Source organism: Anabrus simplex, chromosome 8, assembly GCF_040414725.1.
Source record: "Anabrus simplex isolate iqAnaSimp1 chromosome 8, ASM4041472v1, whole genome shotgun sequence".
Classification (NCBI taxonomy): Eukaryota; Metazoa; Arthropoda; class Insecta; order Orthoptera; family Tettigoniidae; genus Anabrus; species Anabrus simplex.
This window is the reverse complement of record NC_090272.1, coordinates 33795736-33819287: the sequence shown is the minus strand read 5'-3', so window position 1 is coordinate 33819287 and position 23552 is coordinate 33795736. Positions and strand designations below refer to the sequence as shown.

At 37.0% G+C, this 23552-nt stretch overlaps 1 protein-coding gene across 1 annotated transcript in view; it reads right to left on the bottom strand.

Moving 5' to 3' along the window:
- Rassf (Ras association family member) overlaps window positions 1-23552 on the bottom strand; it is a 154969-nt gene that overhangs the window by 21842 nt on the left and 109575 nt on the right. The window contains exon 8 of the mRNA XM_067153106.2: window positions 785-1004. Coding sequence (XP_067009207.2) covers window positions 785-1004 — 220 coding nt within the window. The remainder of the gene's footprint in view (window positions 1-784; window positions 1005-23552) is intronic.

Genomic DNA, 23552 nt, shown 5'->3' with positions numbered 1-23552 from the left:
GACAAAAAGATAAGGTTGAATATAGGTGGTAATAATAACGGTGCGTGGCCTCTGAAGAGGCCTGGATCAGGTCTTTTGAGCTTGATGCCGTATAGGCGACCTGAGTGTTTATGAGGATGGGACCCTACCTAAGATGAATTCTAATGATAAAGATTGCATGCACACACCCAGCCCCCAAGCCAATGGAACTCACTAATGAAGGTTACAATCCCCAATCCGACCGAGAATCGAAGCTGGGACTCCCTGGACCAAAGGTCAGCAAGCTAACCATTTAGCCACGGAGCCAGACACTTTAGGTTTAAGACTAAGAACATAGGACACTGCTTATAATAATAACAGTTAAGGTGGTCTTACAACATCTAAGCAAAAGAGAGGGTGGTAAGGACTGTTATTTTATAAGGCAAAACAATGAGAACGAAGAATCCTATTGGCTGTTATTTCTGGTTTTCTAGACCGGGGCTGTTACCTCATCATCAGATTGCTTCTCAATTGCTCTCGCACAGACTGAGTGGACCTCGATCCAGCACTCAGATTCAATAAAAGTCTGTGACATGGCCAAGAACTGACCTGTGGCCACCGGATAAGAGACAGACGCAAAACCTCTAGACCATGGGGCTGGCATTCCAATCCTTCAAACAATCCTAAACAAAACTGGAAGGGCCACGAAAAACTCTCTAACAAGCCCAATAATGTTGGTGTTCATCAAGTGAGGTAGGATAGTAAAGGTCAGACGGAGATATATACGTCTCACAAATTGATAGTACTCACAGACTACAGTACTTACTTGAGGCGCACTCTTTTCGTTTCCCGCTCCTCTTCCTCTTGGTACCGCTCCAGAATAGCCCGACACTCGGTAATACTCAAGTTGAGAAACTGAGCTACCTCACAGCTTATCTCTTCGGTGTTCTGTCGGTCCATAAGGAACAGTTTGGCCACATCTTCGTGAGGCCCCAGCATCACTCGTACAAGCAGTGGGTATTCATCATCTCGCAAACGGCGCTGCTCTGTGGACCATGCCATTGACTGATGAGATTGTATACTTGTAAAATATTGATAAAGAAAATATCTGATTCCACATTAACTGCACTAAATATTGGCGAAGTGATCTTTCAGAAGGCATTACACTGTAATTTGGTCACACTTTACTGAAAAATTAATAAGACAAAGATTTCACATATTACTATACAACTTGCTTTCCATGAAATCATCAGGATTATTTGGGAGAATTATTATTATACCTACTTTCAAACTTAGCATAAGTAGATCATTTTAATGTTTGATTACTTAACTCATTGCAACAATATGTTTAAGCAATATGACTTCAAAATTACCATCACTAAGAAGGACTTATCAAGGTGACATGCATCTGAGATGTTCACAATTCTAAAAAACAAAACTGGACAAATTATTAAGGAATAACATGATGAGAAAGGAAGCTGGGATTGAGACAGTGTTAGATTGCATCAGCATTGTTTAGATTGAGAAGGTTAATTTTGTCGTAAGTGAATTGTGTAACAACATACGTAAATTAGGCCTACTGTACTTATGCATAGTGTTCTGTAGGACATTCAGTTATGGAGAAGTTTACAAAAAGAATATTTTGAGAATGGACGACAGTTTAGGCATGTGGCAGAAAAATAGATGGTGAGACGACCAAGAAACCCACTGGATGGACATCCTTTTGAAAAAGTGGATGCTAAGCCACATATGAAAAGTGTGAAAATCGCTCAGATGGTGGACATTCTTATGATGACTTTAAACACAATTGTAAGCAACCGAAAGAAGACTAAGGATGCTTGTCTGGCAGGAGGAAGCAGCCAAATGAAATGTGTTTATAAAAACGAGTTTCTAGATTTAAAATATATTCTGGTAAAATGGTTTAAACAAACTCAAACTTCAAATATTCCTACTGAAAGAACAGTGATTCAGGCCAAGGCACTACATTTACAGTATTATTAAGGAATAACAAATGGGATAATGTAACTTCATGGCATCTAAAGGATGGCTTGAAGGTTTTTAAAAAAGGAATAAATTTCATATAAATCCATATATGGGGAGGTCCAGCGTCATTATCAATACTGTTCAGACTTGGAGAGATACAAGACACTGTTGGCAATCTTGAAGTACTATAGGCCTGATGATATTAATGGAGATGCAGCGAGGCTATTTTTCCAGTTTCTTCCTGATAAAATGTACGCATTGAAGGGTGAGAAATGCCATGGAGCTAAACTCAGTAAAGAGAGAGTAACAGTACTGTTATGCTGCAACAAGAGAAGTTCAGAGAAATTGACGCCGTTCATAATAGGGAAGTGTTTTTGAGAACTTCTTGTGAGCACTTCATACCAGAATGGGAGTGTGGAAGAAGAAAATTGTAGTGTTCATTTGCCAATGTGCTGCACACCCAATTGATACATCTTATTTGAGAAATGTACGTGTAGTATTTCTTCCCGCGAACTATACAAGCCAGCTCCAATCTCTGGACTAGGGCATCATCCAGTGCGTGACGTAGAAATACAGAAAGATACTCGTGCAGAATAGGTTGGATTTCCTTGAAACGGCTAAACATAAAATCTCAATTTGGGTGCCATGCATTTCTTAAAATTTGCTTGGCAGGTTCAATCCTGGTTCAAACTGGTGGTGTTTGAAGAAGCTCAAATATATCAGCCTTGTGTTGGTAGATTTACTGGCACGTAAAAGAACTCCTGTGGGGCAAAATTCTGACACCTCAGTGTCTCCGAAAACCATCAAAAGGAGTGGGACATAAAAACAATAACATTATTACATTATTATTAAAACGTACTTGGGTACCTGTAAACGGGACTACAATTCGAAACTGATTATGCAAAGAAAGCTTCGCTCATTCAGCCACTAATGATATATAAATGGAAATAATAGAATGCACTGATAATATGGATGAAGAATGTAGCCAGCTTGGGACAGATGAAGAAGAGGCAAATCTTGCCACATATGTTGAATGTGATGACAATGTTGCCACCCGCAAAGTGCACACAGTAGACAAAAATCATGAACAGATGATGAATTGATAAAGACAGTAATGAACATGAACCTGAGGACAAAAATGCAACTGGTGAGACCTGCGCAGCAGTATCAATGCATTTGGCAGCAGTGGAAGCTACAGACACAGTGCAACGTTATGTGTCAAGTTTTGTTATGGATGGCGGTGTAATGAATTACGTTACCAAACTCGATACTCAGGTATGTAATTTGAAAGAAGTAGTCTACTTTAGATATGTTTCTTACATGCAAGTGATGTCAGGATTCCCACTAGTAACCTAAATCTGTTTTCCCTGTATACTCCCTGTGTTTTACCTGGGATATACCTGTTTTCCCTGCATTCATTTAGTGGGACATGGTTCATAAGAGTGATGCTCAAGCATGTTTATCATACTCTGGAATCATCATCTAGAAACATATTTTGGAAGAACACTTCCAATGGCATAAACTAGAGCCTCCATGGCTCAGGCGTCAGTGCGCCGGCCTCTCACTGCTGGGTTCCGTGGTGCAAATCCTGGTCACTCCATATGAGATTTGTGCAGGACAATGTGGAGGCGGGGCAGGTTTTCCTCCAGGTACTCCAGTTTTCCCTGTGATAATTCATTCCAGTAACACTATCCAATGTCATTTCATTTCATCTGTCATTTATTAATCATTGTCCCAGAAGAGTGTGACAGGCTTCGGCAGCCAGCACAATTCCTATTAATTATACGTCAACACGGAAACGAAAATCATAACTTATGACAATTCTTATCCTCGCCGTTAGATGGAGGCTTTATTCACTCCATTCCTGACCCGGTCAAATGACTGGAAACAGGCTGTGGATTTTCATTTCACTTACAATGGCATAAAGAACTTGAGATAAATGTATCATAAGTCAAACAAAGTAGAACTTGTCATAATGTGCCAAACTGTGAAGTGGGTTATCAGTAATCCCATTATACACAGCCACTACAGGAAATACGACAACCAAAGAAAAACAAATTACATTGCTCACAGCAAGCCATCAGTCACTCATTCTTCAAACTAACGCCTGTGTTCATCAGGTCCTTTAATTTTGAAACTGACATGAGTGCGCTTGCCAGTTTCTAAACATACTTGTAATAGAAACAAATGGGTTAGTGTTCAGAAACTCAGGAATAAGTTCCCAGTTTCTTTAGCAAATGAAAGCGTCATTCGAATACATATGCTGGTCAACTAGTGTACATAGAAACAAGCCCCACTGACATATTCTATTCTTTGTAGAATTATTTTCTGTGATAATTTTGCTTTACCATAAAAAATACGAGCAGTCCATAATAGTTAGCACCTCTATGTTATGTAAATTACATGGGTAGCTTTTAAGACACTGGGCATTTTATAAACAAACATTAAGAAGATAAGAGTTATTGTCTTTCTAATTTCTAATACACACCTCAAAAAAAAGTTTTGCACCACCTGCATTTTTTGTGTACGTGAAGGATGTTCACTCTAAAAGTTGTTGCATGGCAAACAGACATCCGAATGACTTGCAACGCTACCTGTTAGTGGCCGTGGAGGTAATACATGCAGCCTCAGAACATTCCAAAAGAGTGTTCTGTTACCGTCACCTGTGGACACATGACAAGAGCACATTTGTGTCCTGTGCAGTATACAAACATGCCCTGACAAGTAATTACCACTTTTGACCATATGTGCATAGTGACATTGCATCAGCAAGGTCTGCATGTGAGGGCAATTGCTGGCCTGGTTGGTGTACACCATAGCAATGTTGTCAGGACATACAGTCACTATCGTGTGACACAAAATGTTGAAGATTGTCTATGCAGTGGTTGTCCACGGTCAACAACAGGACCTGATGACCATTATGTGCGAATCCTGCCTCGCAGGAACCCGCAACAGAACTGCGTAATGCCTTACGGCAGGCAAGTGGGAGGGCTGTGTCTACGCAATCAGAAATGGTCTCCATTCAGGAGTTCATTAGCAAGCACCTGCATATACATCCCAACACCATAGTGTCAGATACAGATGGGCAAGGGAACACTTGGACTAGACTCTGGAAAAATGGCAGTGGATCCTCTTTATGGATGAGTGCCAAATGTGTCTGACACTGGATTATCGTTGGAGGAGGGTTGGAGAGAGTGAGTTAATGCATACGAGTATACTGTCCAACGTGTCCATCAGGGAGGCGGATCATGTTTTGGGGCAGTGTTGGACTCCACTCATTGTCGTAGAGGACAATAAGTCTGGTACACAAGATCAGAACAGAATCCTAGGGGCCCACTGTTCAACCATACTGACAACATTTTGGCGGCAGATTCATTCTGCAAGATGACAACGCGTGGCTGCACCGCTCCAATCTTGTGAACCTCTTCCTTAGGGAGGTCCACATCCATTGGATGGATCGGCCTGTGGTGTCTGTGGACATTGAACGTGCCTGGGATATGCTGAAACAGGCAGTGCGACGATGAACGAATACACCTCTCACGTGGCTGGCGGGCTGCTGTCAAAGAGTGGGCAGGATTGACCAGGACAGCCATAACTGCCTTGTGGACAGCATGCAATGACGGGTCCAATCAGGCTTCACTGCTTGGGGTGGGGTGACACCAAACTGAGAGGCAGAATCAGATTCCTATGTTCAATAGGTGGACTGCATGTTGCCTATGAATAATGTTTGTGTGTTTAGCCTGTCATTGCCTTTTCTTTACACCAATCATGTTATGCTTGACTAAGGCCCGGTTTCATCAACGTGGGTTAAATATTCTCTAACCCTGGGTTTGTTAACTTAGGGTTAATATTTTAACTCATTCTTACAAGTCACGCGTTTCACCAAGCTGTCCTAATAATCAAGGAGGCAGTGACTAAAAATCAGAGATCATGAACACACTTCTTGCGTGGTTCTTTTGTTTATTTCTTGCGCTGTATTTCGTTTTCTTCCTCAGGTCCATGGTAGATATTCTTCTTTCGTGATCTTGAACGAAAAATGGAAGAAGTGCAGAAGAAAAATAGTGGCACGAATTTTTCTGCTTTAGAAAAATCATTACTTATTGAATTAGCCACCGAGTACCGAAGTATTATAGAATGCAAGAAGATTGACGGTATACAATTAAAAGAAAAGGAGGATACATGGAAAAGAATAACAGGGGAATTTAATAATATTGCCCACGTTACAGTGTGATCTACGAAACAACTAAAACAGTTCTATAAAAATTTTAGCTTCTCTGTGCCAAGAGTTGTTTTGAAAGTTGGCACACCTTCACAGCAATAATACATACGGAAGTAAATATACAGTTTAATTTCAAAGTGCATTTCTGTATAACCACTGCGTAATACACAGTATAATGTTCATAAGTGTTGTGCTATTGAAGTGGTGGTGTGCAGTTGCATTCCTATATGCCACTGCAGTGCTGTCGTTATCAATGTGAAGAATGATGTCATTCTCAATTCCAACATTTCTGTTCCTTCTCCTTCCTGTGAGATATTGACGCAGAGTCAAGTCCTGTGGGGGAAGTTAATCTCGGGTCTCCACAGCAATATTGTGTAATACCGCTGTTGCTACCATTACGGTCAATGTAGTTTCTTTTAGTTCGCAAGCCCAAGTTTGTTTCGATCAGCTGTGTATTCTAACCTCTCGCGAACTTCATCGACAAATTTTCTGACGACGGTTTTTGAAGTCTATCTCTTCAGAAATTATTCCTCAGATAGATTTGCAAAGTCTCTCCTTCTTATTACAGGCCTATTTCTGTTAGGAACACCGTTTAACAAATCTAAATAAAGCAACTTTGCATCAAATGCATGATTTACTGTGGCCATATTGCTTTTAACCTCGAATAAACAGTTTAACCCAGGTGAAAGGAGGGGTTAACTTAACTCCGGTCTTAACCTAGAGTTAAAAATAACCCTCCTTGATGAAACGGAATGAACAGTCAAACTCAAGAGTTAAAACTGTGTAACTCGGGGTTAAGATTTAACCCACATTGATGAAACCGGCCCTAAGTGTGTATATGCATCCCATACATTCCCTGGGGTCATCAGCAACCTAGAAACTCAGACTCCAGGTGATGCAAAAGGTTTTTTGCTGTGTGTATCATTATACTTTAAGGTTTGGTTTAATGAGAACAAAGCAATTAAAATTAATTGGGGGGAAGTCACTATCTACGAACATTTAATTTTACTATCAAAGTAAAGATCTGGAATAGCTGCCTCTATGGATCAGCGGTAGAGTGTCGGCGTCCGGATCCCAAGATAGCGGGTTCAAACCCGGCAGAGGTAGTCGGATTTTTGAAGGGTGGAAAAAAGTCCATTCGACACTCCATGTCGTACGATGTCGGCATGTAAAAGATCTCTGGTGACACATTTGGTGTTTACCCAACAAAAAATTAATTAAATCTCAGCCATAGACGCCCAAGAGAGTGTCTGTTTACTCGGTCTGCCATCTAGTGGGCCTAGAGTAAAACGGAACGTCGAAATTGACGAGCAGACAGCCAGATGGCATCAAATTGAAATGTCTGCACACGGTAGCTGAGACCATATGATTATTATTTTTTTTTTTTTAAGATCTGGAATTACGTTATCATTAACATTGAATTGTAAGCTACACCACACTTTAACTAATGCAATACTAGATATGTCACATGCCTCATGTACTGCCACCTTTGAGCAGTTAGCGCAAGTATGTCTTTTTCATTCACTCTCCTTCACTACCAAATGCGCTCACTCTGTCTGTACTTTTCTCTCAAAGTACTACTCGCTGCATATGACTCGCATAGCGTCTACTTATCAGTCTCGTTCAATCATTCCATTCAGATCCAGTCTTAGATCAAAAACTTAATTTAGGTGTGACAAATCATTTCCCTGTGCTCTCCCTGTTTCTCCAGAAAATGGGTACCCTGAACGTGCAAGTTACTGTGTATTTTTAAACGTGTTTCTTCATGCAGAGTCAAATTCTTGATAATTTTTGTGCATTTCTTCATAGTTTGTGTTTCTAGGAACGCTTTTCCTCGATTTTTTACTATGTCGGTGTTTTAAAATGTACTATTTCTTTATTCATTTCAGTAATTATAATTGCAAACACTTGTTTCTTTGTTATCATAATAATTTTTACGTTCATACCTAACCTTAAATTAACAGCTTTTTTAAAAATGTTTTAGCATACTCTTAATACTGCCATTTCTGTACATTTTCTTTTTGGTCCCCACAAAAATTCCAAATTAGTTCTGGCTGTAATCAGCAACCAAAACATTATTTGCATATCTGTTGGTTATTTCAGCTTGGCTGATGTTTATGGATTTTGAAAAAAAAAAAACAGAATATAATAAAAATATTAGTTTATCATATAGTTAAGCAAAAATAAGTAAAATATGAAAAATTAGAGATTTTACCAAAAAAAAAACAAAAAAAAAAAAAAACACAGGAATCTGCCCCTTACTGATTACAGGTTGAGAGGGTATCTGGATACTTTGAAGGTGTACTAAAAAGGAGAACTTCAGAAAAGAGTATTAACTGATTATCCGAATAAAACGGGTCATTGGATATGCGACATACATTAAAAGGTGATATATTCAATGACTCACTCTTATTATAATCACTAGAATGATGCTGAATTACTAATTTATGTATAATACTATGAATTCATTATCATCACTGAACCACCTTCAGTTACCCAGGTGCAACATCTATTTATCTATCTATGTCTAAATGGGTACACTTCTTTCCCTTGTACTTGGCATCATTCCAAACCCTTCCTTTCAGGTCCTGATTTATTTATTTATTTATTTATTTATTTATTTATTTATTTATTTATTTATATTCTTGCTCAGCCACTAGATCTCTTGCCAATTAATTCCTTTTCAAACTATTCTCTTGTTTTGTTATATGGATCCAAATTTGAAAAGTTGATGATTATTATGACAACATTGCAAGAGAGATGGACGGTATAATGAAAAGTATCAAGAAAATCTCTGGTGAACCTAATGCAACGGCTTTTGCTGACAAAGTCATGATTTGGGGAGAAACTGAGGTACAGGCATGGTTGAGACAAGATGAATGGAAGGTTAAAACGTTCACTGCCACTGACGCTTTCAAGCGTCAAGGTGATAAATGCAGCAATGCCGCTGCCACTTTAGAGTGTCCAGAGCCCTATGTTTCTAAAGCTACATAGACACGCACCAGCTTGGCGATTGGTGCTTGTGGTTATGCCGGCACTGCAGGAAGGTTATCTTTAGAACAATTTGCTGCGCGCGGTTCCATTGTTGAGTAATTAGTTGACAATCAGTATTGTTTTGAAATGGAGAAGAACAGGTCAGAGCCCGGTCTGTCTCATCCTAAGAAGAAGAAGTATGAGAGACAATTTTATACTAATGATTTAATTAAAATGTTAAGAGGTTTCTGACAATGAATCTGATATACTGCCAGGCAGTGAAGACGATGAATGGAGGATTCTGATAGTGAAAGTGAAAGCGACAACATTGCGCTGAATGGAGCCGACAACGTTCATGAAAATATGCAAATCAACATCCGCAAATGAAGAGGAAATTAACCGGGTAGGTAATCCAATAGGAGTTGTTTCCCGTTTACTAAGAAGGAAACTCTTCTTATTTGCCCAGACGGTAACCAGCCTATTGACTACTTCCATCTTTTATTGGAAGATTTATTTCTCCAAGAATTTGTAGACGAAGTAATAAAACTGGATTTCGTCACAATTTGGGACAAACGGATGTTTGTTTGCAAAACTGTGCCCTCCGATCCATCACGTTGTGCACTGTTATACAAATAATTAGTACAAAAGAAAAGTACTGCTTGAAGCTTTAAAGCGTCAGATGGCACTCTCATCCGAAACTGATGCTTTAAAGTGTCAAAAAATAAATATTGTTTAAAATACGTAATATTTACTTTTTAACTTGATGGACACGTTTTTGATAAAATTTAGTGCCATTTATTAGGACTGACTGATACTGCTAAAACAACTACTGAGAAAGATAATTTACAAAATGGTGGCAGCGAATGTTTTAAGTTCCAGGAATTCAATCTCAAGATAAGCAAAGTCAAAACAGTAGCGATGGCAATAAACAAGGAGGCATGACCAGCGAACAACATGCTAGGAAATTGTCCACTGGAAATTGTGGAAAACACTGCATAACTTGGAAGTGTAGTTTCTCAGGATACACTAGCCACAGAGGTGGCAAACAGAGTGCAGAAGAGTTCTCACTTTTATCAACAGGTAATAACACTCTAACAGGACCCCAAAGAACTAAGAAAAGACAAAGCTGGCACTTTTCAATTAATACTTCATATCGCTCTTAACCTACGGTATCAAAACAGGCACCCTTACTAAAAGGGACTTATCGAGGTGTCATGCATCTGAGATAAAGTTCGCAATTCAAAAAACAAAACTGAACAAATTATTAAGGAATGACATGATGAGAAAGGAAGCTGGGATTCAGAGATTGTTAGATTGCATCAGCATACCCAGACTGAAGTGGTTCGAGCATGTGATGAGGATGAATAACAGTTTAGGCATATGGCAGGAAAATGAATGGTGAGACGACCAAGAACCCACTGGATGGACATCGTAAAGATGGAACTTACAGATAGGGGCAGGACACCAGAGGATGTCTAACAACAGAACATTTTGCTATAAGACAGAGTGGAAGAGGCTTGCTAAGCGTACCTGGGAAACTTGACCTGTAAAATAATGATTATTATTATTTTCAATAATTTGATGAGCTGAAACATAAATTAAACTTAAAGTGAAATTATCAGGTATTTACTTATTATAATATCATTATTCCTTTTATAGAGTATAATGCATATGATTATATGATTACAGCTGACAAAATCACAATACACCACACTGGAGGTCATAGAAACATTTAAATACCTCAGAAGTATTTTCTTAGAAGGCATGTTCATACAAACTAATACAAAGGTAGGGCAAGCAGCAAGTTTTTATCAGTCTTAAATAAGACAGAAGAAGGTGGCGTCTATGAAATACAAAGAGGCATTATGCTGAGGTACATGGACCGCAACAGAAGAGAAAGATCCAGGCAGTGGAAATTATCGTATAATCCTGAATACCACCCGCCACCGAATAAGACCCACACCCTAAATTTGAGATGGCAAAATACGGAAAAAATCAAAAATCAAATAACTTACATACCTATTTCATTTTCTTCAAATATACCACAAATATAAATTCAAACAGCTTACAATTAATAAAATAATCACAAAAATCGTAAATAAAATCGGACCAATACTCAGATCATTCACAATTCACCATAATCTGAAGTTTCACCATAGGAACTTTCGTTAAAATTGAATAATTGAAAAAGAGGTTCAACCTATTCAATACATAAGAGAAAGAAATGTAGTGATTACATTTTTATTTAATAGTAATTAGAATTGGGACCGGTTTCGACCATAGTCCAGGTCATCGTCAGCCGATCAAAACATAAAAAACATGAAAAACAATGCAGATGAAAAAGAAAAAGATTAAGTGAACTCTGGATCGGTATAAGAGGCAATATAAAATGATGATGGGGGTAGAAACTGTGAGTCACTTAAAAGAAAACAGTGCGTAATTTTATGAATGGTGGTACGGCACACGCAATGATAGGTAAAGTCTCACAATGTTTATGAACAGCGGAGAACGGTCAAATGGGTCAGTTTTTACACACCGTCAGGCACAAAGTCACAACACTATCGAACAACATATGAAGATCTATCAATATGTTGAAGTCGAAGACGAATAGATTTATAGAAGCAAACTGCCAGTTTCCCAGTGATCAGCGCGGTACACTCAAGGTCATGCGCTGTAGTCTCGAACGCCGAAGTAGAATGGAGAATATCCTGAAGATCCAGTATTTGCCTCGGTTGCGGGAAATTAAGTACGTATATATAGATACATACAACGCAATTCAGTATAATTGAATGAGTGATTGTGTTACTGCTGAATTCTTGGAAAACAGTTGACTTGAAAAAACAATTGTAAAGAGAAAAAAAATAGTAAAGAGCGCAATATCGGAAAAACAAATGAAAACATATATGCACAGTGCGCTATTTTTAAAATGAAAAAATTCAGGTCATGAATGAAGTAGTCGAAGTCGGCGCAAGACAAGAGTTAAAATTTGAATGAGGAGAACCGAAATGAAGGTGGTGTTTTTTTTTTTTTTTTTTTTAGAAAAGGTACAATAAATTAATAGAGGAAGAGGGATAGTGAAATAAGAGAAGAATAAAAGAAATTGAAGTTAAATGGTGTTGAGGAAGGATAAGATAGGGAAATGAAGGAGGGGTAGTTTAGGGTGGGTTATTGGAGGTAGAAAATGTGGGTAGGAACTTTGTAAGGCATGGAAAATAGAATTGGGGTTTTGGAATTTGGAATTTTTGAGAAGAATTAGGAAGTCGAAAAGAATGTTGGGTTTTTCAGAAATGTCGTTTAGATTGAAATTAGGGTTGAAGTACTGGTCAAGGTGGATAAAGCAATTTTCAGTAATGTTTAAGAGGGGGCCTTTGTTAATGATTTTAAGTATTTTCATGTCATTGTCAATATTGGTGAAACTATGCTTGGAGTCTTGTATGTGTTGTCCTATGGCGGAGAATCTGTTGTATTTAATGACGTTGATATGTTCGGAGTATCTGATATTGAAGTTGCGGCCAGTTTGTCCGATGTAGGAGGAATTGCAGTAGTTGCATTTGAATCTGTATACACCAGATTTAGAAAAGCATTAGACTTATTTAGAGATTTAGAGTTGTGTAAAATATCAAGATTTCTATTGTTAGTTCTAAAAGAAATTTTCATGTTATGTTTTTTAAAAATATTAGTTATTTTATAAGCATCCTGAGTGAAAGTGAAGGTGGAAAAAGCAGTTGGTTTTATTGTGTTTTTAGATAAAGTGGTTTTTGGACAGTGTTTGAATTTGTTGATGATGCGGTTAATGAAGGAGTTGTTAAAGCCATTGAATTTAGCGATGTTACGGATGGTGTTTAATTCGTTATTTAGATCTTTTTTAGACATAGGGGTGTTGAAGGCACGAAAAATTAAGTTGTTATAAGTAGCACGTTTATGAGCTTGAGGGTGTGAAGAATCCTGTCGTATTGTGGTCGCCGTTTGGGTTGGCTTTCTGAAAATTTTGTAAGATAAAGAAGAAGGATGTCTAGTGATAGTTAGGTCTAGAAAATTAAGAGTTTGGTTGTGTTCTGATTCGAGGGTGAATTTAATGTTAGAGTCTAAGTTGTTGAGATGATGAAGTGTAGAGGCTGCATTGGTTGATTCTTCATTTAAAATTACTAATGTGTCATCGACATATCTGGCCCAAAAGAGGATGTTGGAGAAATTATTATTATTAATTTTTGTGTTTTCTAAGAAGTCAAGGTAAATTTCAGCAAGAATGCCAGAAGCTGGTGAGCCCATAGCCAAGCCATCTTGTTGATAAATGGTGTTGTCAAAGGTAAAATAATTATTGTTGAGAACAAATTTTAAAATAGACATGAAGTCTTGAATTTCAAGTTTACTTAGGTTACTGAATTTGTTTAGGTTGTTTATTATGGGGAATAATTTGGAAATTGGAATACTAGGGTACATGTTTACAAGGTCAAAAGAATGGAGAGAAAAATTTGGTTGGATTTCAAAATTCTTTTAATTTGTCGATTAGATCAGAAGTGTTTTTGATAGATTTGTTGGATAAAAATCTATAGTTTTTTAGTAAAAATGTTTGGATGAATTTAGAAGTGTTGTATAGGGGACTGAGTCTGTAATTGATTATTGGACGGATGGGAATGTTAGTTTTGTGAATTTTTGGGAGGGCTTTGGCAGTGGGTAGTCCTGGGTTCATGTTTATTAATTTAGTTTTTTCTTGATCTGTGAGGAGAAAGGAAGCGTTTTTTAAAGTATGTTTTAGTAGGCGTTGGATTTTTGTGGTTGGGTCTTTTTTTTACTATAGAAAAAGAAGGGTCACTGAAAAAAATTTGGTTTTATCTAAGTAGTCGGTTTTTTCTATTATGACAGTAGTGTTGCCTTTATCAGATTTGGTGATGATGAGATTGTCATTGATTTTCTTTTTAAGATCTGAAATGAGTTTATTATCATTAATTATTATTATTATTATTATTATTATTATTATTATTATTATTATTGTTATAATTATTAAGAGAAATGTTTTTTGTTATTGTTTTTGTTATTGTTAATGAAGATTTTTTCGAGTTTTCTTTTTACTTCATATCTGATTTCATCTTGTTCATCTGTTGGCATTTTGTTAATGGCTATTTCAGATACAATAATTAAATTGGTGGCTACATCGAAAGTGTTGAGATTGGGCCAATTGTGTATGAGGCCCTTCGAAAGAATTGAGTTTTCAACATCACTCAGAGTTGTTTTCGATAGATTTACAATGGGAGGATGGAATTGTTCAATAGTTTTGGAGGGGGTGTTAATGTTCTTAAACTGAAATTTATGTGAAGAAGAGTTGTTCTTAAGAATTTTGAGTTTTTTCTCTGGGGTTTGTTGTTTAATTGACAGTACATGAAATAATTTATTGTCTACTTGAGTTAGGAAGAGGTTCCATTGTGCACTCAGGAGAAGATTAGCAATTTCTAGATGTGTTTCGTATAATCTGTTGTTTAAAAATGATTTTTTCATGTATAAGAAACGAATTTTGTTTTTTAACCAAATTTTGTTGGTTATTCGTTGGGTTTTTAACATGTGAGGAGAAGAAAGGTTTTTTGTGGTACAACTTTGAAGAAATTTGGGGGTAAGATTGTAGGATATGCATTGTTTCAGGAAGTCGATGTCTTTTCCTAATTGTTTAGCTTGGTTAGCTTGTGCATTTAAAGATAAAAATTTCATTGTTCCGTATTGAAAGTATTAACGTTAAAATTGAATAATTGAAAAAGAGGTTCAACCTATTCAATACATAAGAGAAAGAAATGTAGTGATTACATTCTTATTTAATAGTAATTAGAATTGGGACCGGTTTCGACCATAGTCCAGGTCATCGTCAGCCGATCAAAACATAAAAAACATGAAAAACAATGCATATGAAAAAGAAAAAAAAAGATTAAGTGAACTCTGGATCGGTATAAGAGGCAATATAAAATGATGATGGGGTAGAAACTGTGAGTCACTTAAAAGAAAACAGTGCATAATTTTATGAATGGTGGTACGGCACATGCAATGATAAGTAAAGTCTCACAATGTTTATGAACAGCGGAGAACGGTCAAATGGGTCAGTTTTTACACACCGTCAGGCACAAAGTCACAACACTATCGAACAACATATGAAGATCTATCAATATGTTGAAGACGAATAGATTTATAGAAGCAAACTGCCAGTTCCCGGTGATCAGCGCGGTACACTCAAGGTCATGCGCTGTAGTCTCGAATGCCAAAATAGAATGCAGAAAATCCTGAAGATCCAGTATTTGCCTCAGTTGCGGGAAATTAAGTACGTATATATAGATACATGCAACGCAATTCAGTATAATTGAATGAGTGATTGTGTTACTGCTGAATTCTTGGAAAACAGTTGACTTGAAAAAACAATTGTAAAGAGAAAAAAAAATATAGTAAAGAGCGCAATATCGGAAAAACAAATGAAAACATTTTTTTTCTCTTTACAATTTTTTTTTTTCAAGTCAACTGTTTTCCAAGAATTCAGCAGTAACACAATCACTCATTCAATTATACTGAATTGCGTTGTATGTATCTATATATACGTACTTAATTTCCTGCAACTGAGGCAAATACTGAATCTTCAGGATTTTCTCCATTCTACTTTGGCGTTCGAGACTACAGCGCATGACCTTGAGTGTACCGCGCTGATCACCGGGAACTGGCAGTTTGCTTCTATAAATCTATTCGTTTTCGACTTCAACATATTGATAGATCTTCATATGTTGTTCAATAGTGTTGTGACTTTGCGCCTGACGGTGTGTAAAAACTGACCCATTTGACCGTTCTCCGCTGTTCATAAACATTGTGAGACTTTACCTATCATTGCGTGTGCCGTACCACCATTCATAAAATTACGCACTGTTTTCTTTTAAGTGACTCACAGTTTCTACCCCCATCATCATTTTATATTGCCTCTTATACCGATCCAGAGTTCACTTAATCTTTTTCTTTTTCATCTGCATTGTTTTTCATGTTTTTTATGTTTTGATCGGCTGACGATGACCTGGACTATGGTCGAAACCGGTCCCAATTCTAATTACTATTAAATAAGAATGTAATCACTACATTTCTTTCTCTTATGTATTGAATAGGTTGAACCTCTTTTTCAATTATTCAATTTTAACGTTAATACTTTCAATACGGAACAATAAAATTTTTATCTTTAAATAGGAACTTTCGTCGCTGGCATCTTTCCACAAATAGTCGTTCTCACTACCGTCCACTGAATTTGAAATTCCAGATTTCTTAAAGCTTTTGGACACTAAATCGTTGGAAATGCACACCCATGCAGTCTTGATTCAGCTGCATATTAGTCTCACTTCAGGCCTCCTCACTCGTCTGGCTGGTGTTTACGCATGATCACCATCAGACATCCATTTGGTGTACAGCTGTTTCATTGCAGTTTTGAAAGGCCAGTTCACGGACACATCCAACAGCTGTAGAATAGAAGTGAGTCCTCCGGGAATTATCGCAAGATCGGTTTTTCCTTTCCTCATCATAACTTTTACGGCATCAGTTGTATGTCCACGTTAACTGTCCAACACAAGCATGTTTCATTTTTGTAACAAAGCTCCCGGGCGATGTTGCCAAATGCACTTCACCCAGTCCTCAACTAACACACTGTCCACCCAGCCAGATTCATGTGTTCTAACAATAACACTGGATGGCAAGTTTCCTTTTGGAAGTATTTTCCTTTTCAGAACCAAATATGGAGGGAGTTTGGTTCATCTGCTAATACACACAACATTACCGTGCATTGTTGCTTTTCGTTACCACCTGTTCTGATGGTTACACTTTTAGAACCCTTAGTATCCACTGTATTTTCCAATGACATTTCAAAATAGACAGAACTACCAGAACACTGGACAACAGCCCTCATTCATCCTCTGCACAAAAAAGGGGACAAAACCGACCCTAATAACTACAGGGGAATCTCTCTCCTAGATATAACATACAAAATATTTTCAATAATCATCCTTAATAGGATAAGTTTACAACTTGAGAAAGAACTAGGAGAATATCAAGGAGGTTTCAGACCCTGGAGGAGCTGTCCTGATCAGATCATGAGTCTTAAGTTGATAATGGACTATAACAGGAGAAGAAACAGAGATATGGTGATAACATTTGTAGATTTCAAGAAAGCTTATGATTGCATCCATAGAGAATCTCTGTTTAAAATTTTAAGACACCTTGGACTACACCCCAAATTAATAAACATGATAAAATTGACTCTCACCAATACCAAGTCAAAAGTGAAGTTTAGGGGTGAAACATCAGAGACATTTGAAATTAAAACTGGACTACGGCAGGGAGATGGGCTCTCACCACTATTATTTAACTGTGCTCTAGAAATGGTAATGAGGGAATGGTTTAGAAAATGTCCCCCCAAAATAAAGATTGGCCGAAAAATCAAAACAAATTGCCTGGGTTTTGCTGACGATTTAGCATTACTAGCAGTGGACATAAAAGAAGCAAAAACCCAGATATCAGAACTTCAAAACATTGCAAATAAAATTGGCCTCAAAATATCATTTGAAAAAACAGAAATTATGCCCCAAAAACCAACACAGCTAAAAGAAGTCACCATAAATGGTAATAAAATCAAAATAGTAACTCAGTTTAAATATCTTGGAGAAGTAATAACACATAACTTAAATGAAAAAATCTCAATCCAAGTAAGAACAAATAGATTAGCTAAAGCACAAAAATTAACATGGGATATCTACAAAAAGAAATGTCTATCAATAAATACAAAAATAAAACACTACAACACAGTTATAAAACCGGAAGCTACATATGCAGCAGAAACACTCTTTTACCTGAATAAACAATCAAAGACTGACAGACTTCAGAAAATTGAAAGGAGGATTGGAAGAACCTGTATCAACAAAAAATATCAGAAAGATGGACAGTGGCGGTTAATACCTAACAAAGTCGTGTACAAAGAGCTAGAACCCATTACAGATACTATGCGTAAGAGGAGACTGGGATTCTTTGGACATATCATGAGGATGCAGGACTCGAGACTTCTGAAACAACTAGTACAACACAATCTCGTCTCAAAAAATACCACAACAGGATGTAAATGGATCAGAGAAGTAAGAGAGGATCTGAAGGAAATAGGCCTTACAACAGAAGACACCAAAAATAAGATAAAATTGAATACAAAACTCAAGAATACAAACCTCCGCTTTACCCTTACACAAAACAAACCAACAACACGCACATTTTCAACTGAGGAAAGGGCACGAAGATCGGAGCATCTGAAGAAGTACTGGGAGGACCGCAAAGCCCGAACAATCCCTTCAAAGAGACCTGAACGACGGACTGACTAAAGTGATCCTATGTGGTCATAAAAGAAGAAGAAGAAGAAGAAGAAGACAGGTGTCTGGTCAGCATTCCCAATTTGCAACAGCAAATAAGAATTTTGCTTCATCAAATGAATAATGGGACGCTGAAAGGCCATTAATTTTTCTCCATATGCCCCAGGAAGACGTTGTAAAATAGATGTACATCTCCGAATGCACAATCGCTTTCTCTGATAATAGTTTCGGATCCATCTGCGGCTTGCAGTAAAATACTGTATTTTGAGTTCTTTTGAGTCTCTAGTGCTTTCAATTGACACATTTCACTAGAAACACCATATCCTAACTCATGTTTTTCTATCACAAATTTGTGGAGTCGTCTTTCAGTTTCCGGAAATGCTGCACTCCACCCACGGAACGCTCTGTGATCACCATTACTTTTTAGAAGTATTTCCTTCATCTTCCGATAATCACGAATATACGATTCATCAATATCGTACTTTCTGCCAACGGCACAATTTCTGTATATTTCAGCTTTGTTTACAACTTTAAGTTTCTCATGCTCAGTAAATGACTACAGACGCTGTTTTGAATCCATCGCTTACTATCGAGACAGCACTTTCACGGGACAGATACGGAACTTGAATGTGAGCCAGGTAGACTTCCGTAACCAACAGTCTCAACTCTCGCAAAGTAAGATATCCCACGGGATCAGCTATTCGCGCACCCAGCATGTCAGCAACACTTGTGAAACAAATGACGATCAAGTATCTGCAGCAGCGGCTTTCATATTTACCCATATTCTTCGATTTACCGTATTTCATTACCTTACATTTTGCGTTTACAAGCCACTGTAACCGTATTGAAACAAAATCGATCCTGTTTTCTAGAACGCAACTAAAACACAATAAGACCTGAAGCCCGTTTACATGTGGTATATTGAGTACAGTAACGGTTTCAAATCTATTTCAATACTCCATGTAAACGTAGTAAATATTTACGAGAATGAACGGCTTGAATACGACCCGCACCCAAGACTTAGAACCAATACTTTGGAGAAAGAAGTGCGGGTGGTATTCGGGATTATACATTAAGTTCGAAAAAGTATGCTGGACAAAACCAGGGGGGACAGAGTATAGAAGGAAGAAATCAGGAAAGTAAGTGGAGTAGACAGAATTCAAAGCAAAACCGATACAGTAAAACCTTGTTAATTCGAATTCGTTGGGACGCAAAAATCGGACTTTGAATTATGTGATTTCGAATTCACCACCAATTCTTAATTCAGAAATCCTAACCCTTGCACGTCACAAAATTGTTTAAGACTTGTCACTGCATGCAATCACCTTGATTCACAGTTTAAACCTGGAGGAAAAAAAAAAAAAAAAAAAACCTATTTCCAAAATGTATCCAACATGGTGCATTTACAGTTTTCAAATAATGCACTTGGATAACTCACTGAAAAACATAACGTCACGTAAAGAAAGAAAAAAAAAAGCATGATTCAAAGACGAGGAGAAATCTATGCTGGCTCTCCTGTGCAATTGCTTTATTCACTGGATTACTGAAGTGTATGCTTTTTAGATGCCCTGAACTTGCACGGAAAGTACCCGATGCCCTTAAAACATTGTGGCTTATCAAACTTTCCTGTGACAAGGGGAGGAAGTCTCTAGCTTCCGTGTGCATTGCAACACAGGACAATGACCTCCCCCTTTGTACAATTTCCCAGCTGGTACTTCTCTGCTTTAAAACCGTAAGTCCGTTTGGGTTCGGGATTTTAAAAAAATGCAGTTTCATCGGCATTGACAATATTGTTCAGTGCGTACGAATTGATTATATGAGCCACGCTTTTTCACCAACTGTCGGCATCGCCAGTGTTAATAAAAGTTATATACAATTTTATTTGTACCCACCTATTCAATACAATACACTACTATTTCTTGTATTGTAGGGATGTGTTCGTAGAGGCGGGGAGTGAGTCGGGTGGGGAGGTGGTGGAACACATCCCTACAATACAATACAAGAAACTGTAGTAAAGCGACTTGCCAGATTGCCTCACAGAGCCAACGATAGTTGACTCTTTCTACTAGTCCAGGGGGTAAGCTTGTTTTGTCTTTCTCCAAACTTGTTTTATTGTTTGATACAACACTTACACATTTCTCCTCTTATTTCAGACTTCAACATGTGTCAAATTGCTTTCTATATCTCACCGAAGGCCTAGTTGAACTCCCCATTCTGTCTTCGTAGAAGATATACAAGTTTACATAATATAATTACTGCTGAATTTATTATCTTGTTGTGTCTTCGAGATTGCACAACTATCTTCAGCTACTACTGTTGGTTAAGTGTCATTTGACTAGTACAACATGGATGTATTATGGTTCAGCTTATCATTTCTCTGACACTCGATTTATTATTCCATGATAAAGAATTTTAACAATTATAAGTTTAATTAATCCACGCTTTATCCGCTTATGTATTTTATAACGTTATAACCATTGTAAAACATTGGTGCTCTTTATGACTGGTTTCTCAACCACAGAATCACTCCTTTGTAATTTTATGACGCTGTATGAATTTTTTTTAAAAACCTGCTACACATATTGTAATATTCTTAAAATACCTTTGTGTTTTATTTTACAACTTATTGTAACCAATGATTATTCTTTTATTGTAATATGGCAAACTTTAAATATGAAAAGACAGTCATAGGTTCAATTCTGACCCAGGGTCCTGACCTAATGTACAAGTATTAATGGTTGATGATGCTCGCTATGTTGAGCGAAACATGTCCTATAATTAATATGATGTAATGATTATACCCTAATTGTAAAGGGTACAGTATATTGTACTGAATAGGTGGTTACAATACGGTCACATTATGAGATTAATCACATGTAATTGCCAGTGTTGGCGGATTCTGCTTCTCCACACACCGCGTTCCTTAAAACACTGAATACATAGAATTCCGATTTCACTCGAACTTAACAAATATGAAACACACAGTAGACACAACGAAGTGTGTGAAAGTGTACAATGCTATCCCTGGACGTTCCAAACGACGCGTTCTATCATGACGTGGATAAATTTTGAATTGAATTTACTCTATAAAATACTATTTTTTCTAAAATATAAATGCAGTTTTGAATTTAAAGTATGAATTTCGATAATGGGACCAACATTGTTCTTCAAATCAATCAATCAATCAATCAATCAATCAATCAATCAATCAATCAATCAATCAATCAATCAATCAATCAATCAATCAATCAATCAATCATCTGCATTTAGGGCTGTTGTTCAGGTGGCAGATACCCTATCAATTGTTTATCTAGCTTTTCCTTAAAAGTCTCCAAAGAATTTGGAAATTTATCAAACATTTCCCTTGTTAATTTATTCCAATCCCTTACTCCTCATCCTATAAGTTAATATTTGCCCCAGTTTGTCCTCTTGAATTCCAGCTTTATCTTCTACTTTAAAAACTCTACTCAGCCCTGAAGATGGTTTTCTGTTGTTTCCAATTTTTAAACCAAGCAAATGTTGTGGTTGTACCTTAATTAAGGCCATGACCACTTCCTTCCCACTCCTACCCCTTTCTTATCCCATCGTCGCTGTAAGACATATCTGTGTAGGTGTAATGTTAAGCATAGTTGAAAAAAATAAATTATTTGCGAGGGTAATGTTTTTAGTAGGTAGGAATTCTCCTGTATCATAAATTTCAAAAATCGTTCTATGCAAAATCGTTTATAAAAGTCGTCGAAGTTTATTGCTCTTTTCTGAACATTTATGTGTTTTCTACGTGATGAAAACAGTTTTTGGTAACCAATTTGTTTTCCCACCTTGCTTCCCTACATATGCGCAAACAGTCTTACTTACACAGCATATTTCAGCTGTTAGATCCTGGCGTTTAGAAAAATCAAGACTTCTCTGTTCTTGAGACACATACTTCTTGAAGAAATTATACACATTGTAAACTATTTTACCAACACTACTACCATAACCACTGAACTACTGCCACTATTTGTATTGGGCTTTCTAAGAGACCTATCTTCCAACAGATTGCATAAAAACTATGATATGAACTAATGCAATATTAAACACTGATAAATCTACACAACCATATGAACTGCACACAGGTATCACCGCAATATGTGGTGAATGAAATAGAGAACTTCTTTCGAAGAGAATGTGTTCCAATGTGTAATTAAGGCCGCAATGTAGGGTACATTGAATATTTATTTACATAGTTTACGCCCACACTGGAGCACCTAAATCAAACCCAAATACATTTATGTTAACAAAGAATTAACTGAAGATTTAGCTTGCATCATCTTCTTCCTTTCCCAAAACCTCTTCATTCTGGCTGACCTTTCTTCATCAGATATGACATATTGTTTGTGTTGTACAGTTTTTAATGACAATCTTATTTGTTTGTTCTTGAGAATCCTTTTTTCTTCTCTATTTTCAATTTGCTTCATTGTAATATTCAGCTCTTCTAAATCATTCTGAACTTCTTTAAACCAATTATTTTTTGCTTTACTTTTCCAAAAGTAATTAAATAGTTGTTTTATTATCCTATTATCATTTAATCTAGAAAGATGACAGAAAAAGGCAATTCTTCTTTTTCTCATCGTATCTATTATAGATTCACTTTCCCTATAAACCACTGCATTAGGCAATAATCTCCACTGTCCATCCACCTGATGTTTTTTATTAATGATGGTTCTGAGTACCCTTCTGTCAACCTTTTGCAGTGTATCAGTTGTTGCTTTGGTGTTCAATTTAAATAGTGTTTCACAAGCATAAGTCACTTCAGGTTTAATGACGGAACAGTAATGTTGAAGTTTAGCATTTACTGAAAGAGATTTTTTCTTGTACGTTGGCCATGTAGTTCGCTGTGCTTTTTTTTAACTTAGATGTTCTGCTTTCTATTGATGATTTTTCATTGGTGTTCCAAGTTATAATTTCACCAAGATATTTAAACTTATTCACAATTTTAATTTGTTTGGTATTGGCTAAGGTAATGGTTGGTGCTGTAACAGGGAAGGTTGGCATTATTTCTGTTTTTTCATATGAAATTTGCAATCCAA